Raw genomic sequence first — 13,715 nt, 5'->3', positions numbered from 1 at the left:
GAAATTCCTATTCAAGTCAATGTGCCATGATGGGTTGACCAGCAGTAATCCTAAATGGCACCCTATTTCAGAGCACCCTATATCTCATGGGCCTTGGGCAACAGTAGTGCATTATATTGAATAGGGCGCCATTTCGGGTGCACAAAGTATATACCTTCCCCTCCTCTCTTCATCCTTCCTCCATTTGTTTTCATTCTCTTCCCATGAAGCACCTACAGCATCTGCCTGACGACGTATTAAAACTCAAGACGGTGATGCTTCCCAGGCAGGGCTGGCTGAATGATCGTTTGCTCATGCCTGTTGTGAGCAGTGATGAATAGCCCCCTCAGTGACTACACAGAAATAATGCTTAAACAAGGAGAAAATGAATCCAAGCTGCTGTGAATGAATGAATGTGGTGGTGGCTGTGTGTGCTGCATGGTCAGCAGTGGCTATAGAGCGAGAGAAGGAGAGTGAGAAAGAGAGAGAGGAGAGTGAGAAAGAGAGGAGTGAGAAAGAGAAGAGTGAGAAAGAGAGGAGAAAGAGAGAGGAGTGAGAAAGAGAGAGAGAGGAGTGAGAAAGAGAGGAGTGAGAAAGAGAGAGAGATGAGTGAGAAAGAGGAGAGTGAAATAAGGACAGAGCAAGAATGGAGAGAGAGAGAGAGGTGGAAGAACAGAAGAGAAAGGAGAGCAGGGAGTGGAAGAACAGTTCAGCAGTTCCCCAACAGTCATTAGTCATCATTTGGCCCCGGACACATCTGAAGGTACAAACTAAAATGTATTGGGCTGGTCAGCTTGGGCTAATTGAAAGAAATTGTCTGTCTGTTTGCTTTCCAGTGTGTTTGAGAAGGTTCTGATGTGGCTGATAAGTCAGTCGAGTGGGAGTGGGAGAAGGGGACGGATGTCCTAGTTGTCGCCTAGTAGGTTTTCAAGCTGAAGGTTTGAGCTGCCAGCGCCCTCCACCGAGCAGAACACAGCTGAGCACTGCACTGACTGAGTGTCCAGGATTAAGGTGGGTTCTAATAGGGTTAGGGTCAGTGCCATTTCAAGTCAGTCAATTCCAGGAATTAATTCAACTCATTAATCAAGTGGAAACATTTACATAATTGTTCTAGGTGGACTTTGTTCCTGAATTGACTGGAGTGGAAATGGAACCGAGTCCCTACCAAATTGTTACCTGCCTACTGTAGCTGGCCAGCCATTACGGCTAACTACTAGTGATTCACCTCAGTGACAGTCCAAATACACACCAATCCACCAACTGTCAAACATTCTGAGCAGGTTGTGCCATTGCTTTCTCTACCTATTTCTACCACTGTCAGACCTGGAACACTGTCTCCTACCTTCCTTCCTCTACTATAATTGCCACACTCAACCTGTTGAGTAAAAACCCAGAGGAATGTGAGGTGGGAATGCTATGAATGAAAAATAAATACATTGGCAGACGCTCCCGTTAAAAAATAAATAAAAGATGCAGCTTTGAGTTCCAACTGTCACTGTCTCAACCCCAGTATTCTGTGGCCTCTATGGCAACCAAGCCTCATCAAGATGAAAGAAGACAGTTGACAGCACAGCCAGGTTGACTCCACAATCAGGTACAGCTACTAAAGTTAACTCAGAGAGAGAATTTCACTTGCTTTGGCAATGTAAACATATGTTTCCCATGCCAGTAAAGCCCTTTGAATTGAATTGAATTGAGAGAAAGAGAGGAAGAGAGACAAAGAGAGGTAGAGAGAGAGAGAGAGAGAGAGAGACAGGGAGGGAGGGGAGAGAGAAAGACAGAGGGAGAGAAAAAGAGGGAGAGGGAGGGGAGAGGGAGAGAAAGAGAAAAGAGAGAGGAAGAGAGAGCGAGAGACAGATGGGAGAGAGAGAGAGGGAGACAGCGGTGAAGAGTACTCAGCTCCTTGTAGCTAAACGCAGGCCTCTCAGTTGGTGCATTATAGTCCCTGCTCTACTCCTGTTGCAAGTAGAGACTTGTTGAATTGTTGACTTTCTATTTAGACTCTACCAGTGTAGGTCACACTGGAGGGGGGACTTCATCCCAAATGGCACCCTATTCCCTACATAGTGCACTACCTTTGATCAGGATGCCATTTGGGACGCAGCCTGGGTCTCAGTAAGACAGGTAGAGGATGCGGAGTGGCAGGCAGCATTCATACTGTGCCAACAACATGCCCAAAGTGTCTGTCCTTAGCTCATCATCACAACTGGTCTCATCTGGGACCCAGCTAGGGGTGATTATTATAGTAACCGAGGAGTTGACCTGCTCCTCAGAGGGAGAAGAGAGAGACTGTGAGAGAGAGGAGAGGGAGCGAGAATGGAGCAAACGGGGAAAGAGAGATACACTAGCTGGAGCAGCCTGCCAGTGTGGTTCGAAGCACTGCCTTCCTTCCTGCCTAGCTGTCACTAATTAGTTCCTAGCCATGGGGGACATCCAGGGGATGGGGAGGCGATGGCAGCTAAGAGTCCTCCTCAGCCCCGATAACGAGCCTGGAGTATGTGTGTGGGTGTCTGTACCTCCCTGCCTGTGTGCTTGTGTGTGTGTTCAAGCTGCTGGAAAAACCCATACATTTACCTGAGATAGTGATTGGCATTTCACGACTGTAACTGTACAGAGCTTTTTAATTATTATCTCAGATAGCTAAATAATGTATAGTGTATTCAGACTGAAAAAGAAAACCCCTGATCTAGTTTGGTCCGAGACAGGCCTGTACAACAGACAGAGGAGCTCCAGGGATGCAGAGTAGGAAAGGGTTGCACGTTTCCCTGAACTATTCAAATCTTCATGGGCAGCAAGAGAGAGTAGCTATTGTAGATCTGACCTGGTAGAACAGGGGCTAAAACAAAATGTTTTAGGGTTGAGCCTGCAAAAATTTGCATCAATTTTACAAATTCTTAAACACACTGCGGTTCTGGGGGCTATTTGAACAGTCTTTGTAAAGTGAATGAGGTTTTAAGCAATACCGTTGCAGAGACAGTGAAGCTCTTCCTTTCCCTTTTAATAGTATCATCTCATCCATAAAAGGATGAAAACAGAAGGATTCGTAGTTCAGGAGCTCCACTGTGTGGCTGTTGGGGGTATTTGACTGTGCATGCGTTGGTGCCTTTAAGAGCAACCAAATAGAATGTTGATACAGTGTACACTTGACAAGATTATAGTTCTCATATACACTGATTGTACAAAACACCTGTAGCTCAATTGGTAGAGCATGGCGCTTGTAACGCCAGGGTAGTGGGTTCGATCCCCGGGACCACCCATACGTAAAAATGTATGCACACATGACTAAGTCGCTTTGGATAAAAGCGTCTGCTAAATGGTATACTATTATTATTATTATTATTATTGAGTTGCACCCCCCCTTTTGCCCTCAGAACAGCCTCAATTCGTCAGGGCATGGACTCTACAAGGTGTCAAAAACGTTCCACAGGGATGCTGGCCCATGTTGACTACAATGCTTCCCACAGTTGTGTCAAGTTGGCTGGATGTCCTTTGGGTGGTGGACCATTCTTGATACACACAGGAAACTGTTGAGCGTGAAAAACCCAGCAGGGTTGCAGGTGTCAATGTTTTGTACACTCAGTGTAAATGTTTTATGGTGAAACAACAAGTACACAGACAGAGGAAGGATAACAGTCCCTTTTAATCATTAAATAAAACTCCAATCCAAAAAATATATTTTACACAAGTATCATAATCATAGTATGGAAGGATATACTAACATCTCGGTATGTCCTTACTAAATACAGAGCTTATCATAGAGAACTTAGCCTGGTCCCAGATCTGTTTGTACTGTCTTGCCAACTCTTATCGTATTCTCATACCAAACACAACAATGACCATAGGAGTTGCAGCACTAACAGAGCAGGAATCAGGCTATAAAATAACTTACATTGGACAAAAATGATGATTGCTTGGCTAATTATTAAAAAGGTAGCCTGGAATCCAAACTGTTGTGCTCCTTTTTCACCACCTGAAGTAAAACCATGGTGAAAAAGAGCAGTTTTTGGTTCCAGGCAAAATGACATGGGAGAGATTTAACAGAAGGGCACCTGAATATTTCTGCCGATTCATTCACCTAGCACTGGGAACAGAAGAGAACATGGCTACTCACCCAACAGCCAGTAGAGGTGATTGAGCAGCTACATCATCCCCCTGTAGAGAACCTTCACAGCACAAAGAGTTGCTGACTGACCGACCAACAAGCACACTCCTATTCCTAAAGAACATTCTTTCGAACATTCTGAACTTCTGTTAAATAAGGAAGGGTTTAGCCACCATCCCTGATGTATTTGTCCAGTAACAACTGGTTTAATATGATTGTAAATCAATAGACCTGGGACAGATCGCCCTTGGTTGTCTTTTTTTAGAATGCATATACACTGAGTGTACAAAACATTAAAAGGACACCTTCCTAATATTGAGTTGCTCCCCCCCTTTTGCCCTGGAACAGTGCATTCATATTTTTTTCTTTCATATTTTCTTCCAATAATTAAAAGAAAGACATGGCACATTTCTTCATGAACTTACGGGTCAACAAATCACCATGGACCATGGCTTCTGTTAAGCAGAAGCTAAGGTAAAACAATACTTCACCTGAAAACACAACGGCAACTGCAGTCTTGAAACAGACATCTTGAGGAATAACTACTGAACTTTCATTTATAAAGGCAAATGGTTATGCATATTCACAGGTGGGTTAAAAGTTAGCCTCGTGGTTATCAAGGAGTTTCAAAATTCCAAAAAACATCACAGAAAGTCCCTGTTTGGGAGCAATTTCTGAAAAAACAGGTAATATTTGTAAAGTTATGGAAGTTATAGAGGTGGTGGTCTCTGCCAATCAGGGTGTGGGTGAGGTGGTGGTCTCTGCCAATCAGGGTGTGGGTGAGGTGGTGGTCTCTGCCAATCAGGGTGTGGGTGAGTTGGGGGTCTTGAAGAGGCCAGTCTTTCTGAGGTACCGTACGAGGAGAGGCACCGACACCAGAGTGATGCTGATACGGAGAGGAGCAAAGAGCTTGTGGACGGCGTACGCCAAGACAAACGTACTGGTCCCCGCCGCCAACTTGGACTGAAGCAGAGATTCACTGAAACCTATCTTGTACAGGATGGCAGCCATGTCAATCCCACTGTGGAGAGGAATGACACACACAGGGGTTATTGGAGAGAAATATAACACATTTGTCCACTAGAAGGAACCATATAATCTTACCACTGAGATAGTGTTTCATGGTTAGTGTTCAATAATTTCAGAAATGACAAATTGTAAAGAAGAAATGTTGGACATCAATTAAAATCACATGTACCATGCTGAAGACACTTTTACAAAGATGATTTTATCATTAACTTTCATTAAATAAAAACATGCAGAAAAACTATTTGTTCAGCCCATTAGAATGCCACTATACACTTCCATTTAACACGGCGACATCTGAAATGGCTTCCTATTCCCTACATTGTGCACTGCAATGTACTAACACAGCACTATAGGGTGCCGTTTCAGAATGCCCCATGTCTCTCCCACACTGATTATCTGGGTTGATAGTGAACTGGGAGCGCCATGCGGGCCAGGAGGGTGTCGAGTCCAAGGGCCATTACTGCCATCAGAGGAAGTCTGGGAGCTGTTTGATAATCTGGGCTCAGTCCCTCTGTTATGCAGCCTACTGGGCTGGCACAGAGCCAGTAGAGAGCCAGCAGGAAGTCAGTCAGAGGTGGGGCTCACATAACCGGGCCATGGGCCCACAGCTACAGACAGTCACATAACCGGGCCATGGGCCCACAGCAGACACAGTCTAACTAACAATGTATTTTTCCTACATTCCACCATCAGTAGAAGACCTTCTCCTATAGTCATTCCACCATCAGTAGAAGGCCTTCTCCTATAGTCATTCCACCATCAGTAGAAGGCCTTCTCCTATAGTCATTCCACCATCAGTAGAAGGCCTTCTCCTATAGTCATTCCACCATCAGTAGAAGACCTTCTCCTATAGTCATTCCACCATCAGTAGAAGGCCTTCTCCTATAGTCATTCCACCATCAGTAGAAGGCCTTCTCCTATAGTCATTCCACCATCAGTAGAAGGCCTTCTCCTATAGTCATTCCACCATCAGTAGAATGCCTTCTCCTATAGTCATTCCACCATCAGTAGAAGGCCTTCTCCTATAGTCATTCCACCATCAGTAGAAGGCCTTCTCCTATAGTCATTCCACCATCAGTAGAAGGCCTTCTCCTATAGTCATTCCACCATCAGTAGAAGGCCTTCTACTATAGTCATTCCACCATCAGTAGAAGGCCTTCTCCTATAGTCATTCCACCATCAGTAGAAGACCTTCTCCTATAGTCATTCCACCATCAGTAGAAGGCCTTCTCCTATAGTCATTCCACCATCAGTAGAAGGCCTTCTCCTATAGTCATTCCACCATCAGTAGAAGGCCTTCTCCTATAGTCATTCCACCATCAGTAGAAGACCTTCTCCTATAGTCATTCCACCATCAGTAGAAGGCCTTCTCCTATAGTCATTCCACCATCAGTAGAAGACCTTCTCCTATAGTCATTCCACCATCAGTAGAAGGCCTTCTCCTATAGTCATTCCACCATCAGTAGAAGGCCTTCTCCTATAGTCATTCCACCATCAGTAGAAGGCCTTCTCCTATAGTCATTCCACCATCAGTAGAAGACCTTCTCCTATAGTCATTCCACCATCAGTAGAAGACCTTCTCCTATAGTCATTCCACCATCAGTAAAAGACCTTCTCCTATAGTCATTCCACCATCAGTAGAAGACCTTCTCCTATAGTCATTCCACCATCAGTAGAAGACCTTCTCCTATAGTCATTCCACCATCAGTAGAAGACCTTCTCCTATAGTCATTCCACCATCAGTAGAAGACCTTCTCCTATAGTCATTCCACCATCAGTAGAAGACCTTCTCCTATAGTCATTCCACCATCAGTAGAAGGCCTTCTCCTATAGTCATTCCACCATCAGTAGAAGGCCTTCTCCTATAGTCATTCCACCATCAGTAGAAGGCCTTCTCCTATAGTCATTCCACCATCAGTAGAAGACCTTCTCCTATAGTCATTCCACCATCAGTAGAAGACCTTCTCCTATAGTCATTCCACCATCAGTAGAAGACCTTCTCCTATAGTCATTCCACCATCAGTAGAATACCTTCTCCTATAGTCATTCCACCATCAGTAGAAGACCTTCTCCTATAGTCATTCCACCATCAGTAGAAGACCTTCTCCTATAGTCATTCCACCATCAGTAGAAGACCTTCTCCTATAGTCATTCCACCATCAGTAGAAGACCTTCTCCTATAGTCATTCCACCATCAGTAGAAGACCTTCTCCTATAGTCATTCCACCATCAGTAGAAGGCCTTCTCCTATAGTCATTCCACCATCAGTAGAAGGCCTTGACAATGACAATGCAGTGTGCTTAAAGTGCTACAGAAGTTCACAAAATCAAAGTAAGGCCTCAAACAGCTTGGATCAACAGAGCCGTGTCGACTGCGTAGACAAATGGAAAGTTTTTACATGTGACAAACAATGTTGAAGCCTTGCTTCATACAGTACCTGGACACAGCGAGGTAGAACATTCCCAGAGACATGAGGGAGATGCATATGTGGAAGGAGACTCCAACTGCTCCGTACTCCTTAAACACCTTCTTCAGCTGCTGGGTCTTGCTAGGTTTGTCCTCTTCAGGCTCCGGTACCTTGGGCTCCTCAGGGCCCTTGGCTGAGGCTTCCTTTGGAGTCTGGTCCTGGTTGGGTCAGAGAGAGAGAGATTTTTTATTTATCCTTTAATTAAACTCAGGGACGTCACATTGAGATTGACTATTTTTAAAGTGAGCCCTGGACAAGGAATGTCAACACTGGCTCCACATATAAAATAGTCAAATAAAATAATAGTAATAGAATGTATGTAAAATAGAAAACTGTCTTTGTATTAGTTGAGACTCAATAACATTTTTGAAAACGGACTATGAAGTGTGAGCCTCAGCCGATGAGTCAGAAAATAAAAGGTAACATCAGATGTACAGTTCATTCAGAAAGTATTCAGACCCCTTGACTTTTTCCACATTTTATTACGTTACAGCCTTATTCTAACATTGATTAAATTCTTTTTTTCTCCTCATCAATTTACACACAATACCCCATAATGACAAAGCAAAAACTGGTTTGTATAATCTTTCACACATTTATTATAAGAAACTGTAATATCACATTTACATAAGTATTCAGACACTTTCTTCAGTATTTTGTTGAAGCACCTTTGGCTAGCGATTACAGCCTCGAGTCTTCTTGGGTATGACGCTACAAGCTTGGCACACCTGTATTTAGGGAGTTTCTCCCATTCTTCTCTGCAGATCCTCTCAAGCTCTGTCAGGTTGGATGGGGAGCGTCGCTGCACAGGTTTTTTCAGGTCTCTCCAGAGATGTTTGATCGGGTTCAATTCCGGGCTCTAGCTGGGCCATTCAAGGATATTCAGAGACTTGTCCCGAAGCCGCTCCTGCGTTGTCTTGGCTGTGTGCTTAGGGTCATTGTCCTGTTGGAAGGTGAACCTTCGCCCCAGTCTGAGGTTCTGAGCAGGTTTTCATCAAGGAGTTCCCTGTACTTTGCTCCATTCATCTTTCCCTCGATCCTGACTTGTCTCCCAGTCCCTGCCGCTGAAAACCACAGCATGATGCTGCCACCACCATGCTTCACCGTAGGGATGGTGCCAGGTTTCCTCCAGACGCGACGCTTAGCATTCAGGCCAAAGAGTTCAATCTTTCTGTTTCTCATGGTATGAGAGTCTTTAAGTGCCTTTTAGCAAACTCCAAGCAGGCTGTCATGTGCCTTTTACTGAGGAGTGGCTTCCGTCTGGCCACTCTACCATAAAGGCCTGATTGGTGGAGTGCTGGAGAGATGGTTGTCCTTCTGGAAGGTTCTCCCATCTCCACAGAATAACTCTGGAGCTCTGTCAGAGTGACCATCAGGTTCTTGGTCACCTCCATGACCAAGGCACTTCGTTGAGATGGTTGTCCTTCTGGAAGGTTCTCTCATCTCTGCAGCACTCCACCAATCAGGCCTTTATGGTAGAGTGGCCAGACGGAAGCCACTCCTCAGTTAAAGGCACATGACAGCCCACTTGGAGTTTGCCAAAAGGCACCTAAAGGACTCAGACCATAAGAAACAAGATTATCTGGTCTGATGAAACCAAGATCGAACTCTTTGGCCTGAATGCCAAGCGTCACATCTGGAGGAAACCTGGCACCATCCCTACGGTGAAGCATGGTGGCAGCATCATGCTGTGGGGATGTTTTTCAGCGGCAGGGACTGGGAGACTTGTCAGGATCGAGGAAAATACAGAGACCCTCCAGAGCGCTCAGGACCTCAGTCTGGGGCGAATGTACACATTCCAACAGGACAACGACCCTAAGCACACAGCCAAGGGAATGCAGAAGCGGCTTCAGGACAAGTCTCTGAATATACTTGAGGGGCCCAGCCAGAGTCCGGACTTGAACCCGATCGAACATCTCTGGAGAGACCTGAAAATAGCTGTGCAGGGACGCTCCCCATCCAACCTGACAGAGCTTGAGAGGATCTGCAAAGAAGAATGGGAGAAACTCCCCAAATACATGTGTGCCAAGCTTGTAGCGTCATGCCCAAGAAGACCCGTGGCTGTAATCGCTGCCAAAGGTGCTTCAACAAAAGTACTGAGTAAAAGGTCTGAATACTTATGTAAATGTGATATGAGGTTTTATTCTAAAAACCTGATTTTCCTTTGTCATTATGGGGTATTGTGTGTAGATTGATGAGGGGGAAAAAAACAATTTAATCAATTTTAGAATAAGGCTGTAACGTAACAAAATGTGGAAAAAGTAAAGGGGTCTGAATACTTTCCGAACGCACTGTACGTATTGCCAAAGCGTCTCACCACGCAGGGCAGCATGTATGGGGAGTAGTACATGGACTAGCTGCTCTTTAGGCTCCAGTAAACACACATCATTGTAATAGATGACTCTGGAGTAGGCATACTGCAATGGACACCAACAGATGATTGGTGATGTAATGTTATAATGACCAATAGGAATCTAGAAGCGGCTGCCACAGCAAGAGCAGGAAATAACTAGGCACAGCCCGCTTCACCCGCACTATAATTTCAGAAATATTTTTTACAATCCGTCATCCGAATCGCCCTGCTAAAATGTCCTCTAAGCATTTTTCAACTGAGCCCTAAAATATAGCCATATGGCTCTCTCCCTTTCCCTACTCCTCTGTTGTTTTTCTATTTTGACCCAAACACGGGGTGAGGCTAGGCTAGTGCAGTGATGCACCACAAGCTTCTCCAACAATAGACAAAGGCCAGAGAGCGAGAGAGGACTGCTTGCCAAGCCAGAGAGGAACCGAGCAGAGCAGGCAGGGAGCAGCAGTAGGAAGGTCATGTGAGTGGCTGGCTATGGGGAGTTGTACCAGGGAGGAGACGAGAACAGAGGGGCTCTGTGTGTGATAACAGCCTTTGAGAGGCTGCAGACGGCAGACAAACACACAGCACCGCCCCAGCCCGCCACCCTCACTAGCACATCTGCTACTTGGAATCAGAGGGCAGAGGTTAAAAAAAAAATAACAGCATTAGCCTAGCCCTCTTATGTCATGAACTTACAGCAGAATGTTGCAGTGTTATAGATGTGTTAGAAATCATGCAAATTAGGCCTATACATTGCAGGGTCTTCCGGCCAAAGAACAAGTCTTCACCATGGATCTCACAGCAGTCATTAACAGAACAGAGTGTTTATTTCAATCTGTCCACAAAGACAGCTTTTCCTTTATAATGATGAGTCAGGAACTTGTCACAATGTTCCTATTGTTTTCAGAACAGGGAAATGTATTATTTTCTTGTTTACAATGTGATAGTTTGACCATTTTGATTCCCGATATGATTTTTGATTAAAATAAGAATATCCTCGATTTTTCCCAAGAGTGCGTCCCATCCTCATAAATTATTACAGATGTTTTATTTATTTTGTTATTTCACCTTTATTTAACCAGGTAAACCAGTTGAGAACAAGTTCTCATTTACAACTGCGACCTGGCCAAGATAAAGCATAGCAGTGCGATAAAAACAACAGAGTTACATATGGGGTAAAACAAAACAAAGTCAAAAATACAACAGAAATAAATATATATACAGTGTGTGCAAATGTAGCAAGTTATGGAGGTAAGGCAATAAATAGGCTATAGTGCAAAATAATTACAATTAGTATTAACACTGGAATGATAGATGTGCAAGAGATTATGTGCAAATAGAGATACTGGGGTACAAATGTGCAAAATAAATAACAATATAGGGATGTGTGCTTGACTGAGTCAGAGGGAAAAGGCATGTATTGCCATGTCATGGATAGAACGGTTTTAGAAACTGCCGTAGCCAATGGATGCGTTCGTAAATTCGCTCTGGCTATCTACTCCGATTTCAGAGCACTCTCGTCAGAGTGTCCCAGAGAGCGCAGAATAACTGATGAATTTACGAACGCTCAACACCCGTTGAATATGGCGGGTGTCAGTAAACGTCGGCAAAAAAGCGTAATTAAATTGTTGCCAGCAGCACAGTTACAGTCACCAACGATCTGTGTAACATGAAAATAGCCTAAACAGCTCTGCTAGGGCGAGTAAAATGGTCAGAGTGAGGTGTTCACTCATTTGTGTCTAGAAATAGCTAGCAAGCTAGCTAACTTTAGCCAGTTAGCTTGAGTGCTTGACTGCGGTTGAGGTCACAACGCAACTCCTCGGCCTGAGCGTCCAGTGTGCGTTCTGAACGCTCCGAGAGCGAAATGCTCAGAATTTACGAATGGACAATCCGACAGCACTCTGAATTTACGAACGCCCAGAGCACACTCTGGCACTCCAGACTGAATTTACGAACACAACCTATATATGGCGAACATTGGACAACTGAATAGAAGTAGGACATTGCAGTACTGTGAAATGAAGATTCATAACAAGTTATACAACATCCAGAGTAGTTTTAAGCTTCCTGATAGATGTATCCAATAATTGCTTATAGCCTTTTGTACACAAAGCTACCTATAACAAGCTATCAGTTACAACCCCATTCGGACAGCATTAGCCCTATTCTGTCCATTCTGATTAAGATGTTAGGCCGACATCACGTGAACAGAGCAGAGCTCAGTGTCTGCGCGTCATGTTACTTGCATAACGTAGCTGCAATGTACCTGACTGCCTTTATAAATGTGGAGTAGGCCAGTTACTTGTAGCAAACTAGTATTTCAATCGTTTTAGAAATGTAATTGCTGTGTCATTTATAAAAACAACAGGCAGAGAACCAGCAACAGTTGACTCGACACGAAACCCTGCGCGGGTTCATGGTCGAATTGTTTGGTATAACTAAGTGGGGCTTGATTGCTGGTCAAACATGGTTCAATTCGGTGTCACGGAGGTTAAACAAATACCATTCAAAGTTTAATTTACCTCTTTGAGATCTGCGGCCGAGTCTTCCAGGCGTTTTGGTGCGGCAGCAACAGAGGATAGATCCCTCATTTGCACAGTCGATGTGGGATAGAAGCGATGCTTGCAGACCTTCGCGCCAGACGTAAACAAAACAGCTTCAAGTCCATCTACATGTAGTTTCTGTCTGTTTTGGCCTCCATTCCTCCGATAAAGCAGTAAGCTAGTGTTACAATATGTAGGGCTGAAAATCGTTTTGTTGGAGAAATTCAAAGCGAACAGGGTTCCTCGAGGTAATTGTTCCCGATGCGTGATTATGAAACGAACAGAGTCCCAGTTTTTAACGGAAAACATGTCCTTCTCCCTCTTTACATCAGGCGAAAGTGCAGAATCATCCCAACCACCATCACCGATATATCCACAAAACCCTCGGGAGCAATTGAATGTATTGCTGTTGTTACGCAATGGCCAGGTAATGTCAGCTGGTCTGTTTGTTTTAAGTTGCGCCGCTGCTTGCAACGCTGCCCGTGTCGTGGAGTTTAAACTCAGCTCCAAAGCCGTCGCCGACAGCCTCGCTCCACGACACAAAAACATGGTTCCCGTCGCAAAAACTACACACAAAGCCCGGTCTATAAAGCGGATTAATTAAAACAGCAATTAAGATTAGACGATGATGCAAATAAAGGTTTATAAGAATAGCTATCAACCTGCTTTTAATGTCTGAGCTATCAACACGCTGTCCTCATGTCCCGCTGCTGATTAGTGTGACAGCCAATGGGGACAGACACTGCTCCACCAATAACGAGCCCGTATGTAAGGAGAAAAAACCTTCAAGTTACAACAATACACGTAACCTATGTTATGTCCTATGTAGTAGCGCACTGATCTTTGCAATAGTGAAATGGAGCCTAATATTATGTGTAGGCTAGATCAAAACGTAATGTAGGCTACATTACGGCTATGTATTTACCAGCATTATGCATATTTAACTATGTTTGGAAGCAGTGAATAGACCATTTATAAACTGTCATTTTAAACCAATATGTGACCAATAAACAACAAATGCTATATTTGCCACTGCATTTAACCAGCCCCTCGCCTCTCTCCCTGTTTAGCACAGTATAACAGTGCGTGTCTAACATGGAGGATGTAATGTATTTCCCCATGCTAAACAGGTGTAATATGAAGCTCCAGCCAGTCATACTAATGATAGCCCTGCCTCGTCTTGGACTGAAGAAAGTTAGATATTGAATAACCTAAAGGGGGTAGCTCAGTTAGTTAAAGGGTAACGAC

General features: G+C 44.3%; 1 protein-coding gene across 1 annotated transcript; it reads right to left on the bottom strand.

Annotated features, from left to right (window-relative positions):
• Positions 1–3,599: 3,599 nt before the first annotated feature.
• Positions 3,600–13,176, bottom strand: LOC311121505 (uncharacterized protein). The gene is made up of 3 exons (XM_084195987.1): positions 12,447–13,176; positions 7,548–7,735; positions 3,600–5,102 (listed from the first exon to the last, which is right to left on the bottom strand). Exons 1-3 carry the CDS (start codon positions 13,014–13,016, stop codon positions 4,883–4,885), a joined length of 978 nt encoding a protein of 325 aa, XP_084052113.1. The 5' UTR covers positions 13,017–13,176; the 3' UTR covers positions 3,600–4,882.
• Positions 13,177–13,715: the final 539 nt, after the last annotated feature.

This window comes from Coregonus lavaretus, assembly GCF_964263955.1.
Source record: "Coregonus lavaretus genome assembly, contig: HAP1_SCAFFOLD_5092, whole genome shotgun sequence".
Lineage (NCBI taxonomy): Eukaryota > Metazoa > Chordata > Actinopteri > Salmoniformes > Salmonidae > Coregonus > Coregonus lavaretus.
This window is presented reverse-complemented; position numbering and strand designations above follow the sequence as displayed.

Excerpts from the sequence above, each read along its gene's own strand:
- LOC311121505 (XM_084195987.1), bottom strand. The coding sequence starts at position 13,016 with ATGTTTTTGTGTCGTGGAGCGAGGCTGTCGGCGACGGCTTTGGAGCTG. Across the intron at positions 7,736-12,446 it reads CGGCCGCAGATCTCAAAGAG|GACCAGACTCCAAAGGAAGC; the intron begins GTAAATTAAACT and ends TGACCCAACCAG. Across the intron at positions 5,103-7,547 it reads TTCTACCTCGCTGTGTCCAG|TGGGATTGACATGGCTGCCA; the intron begins GTACTGTATGAA and ends TCCTCTCCACAG.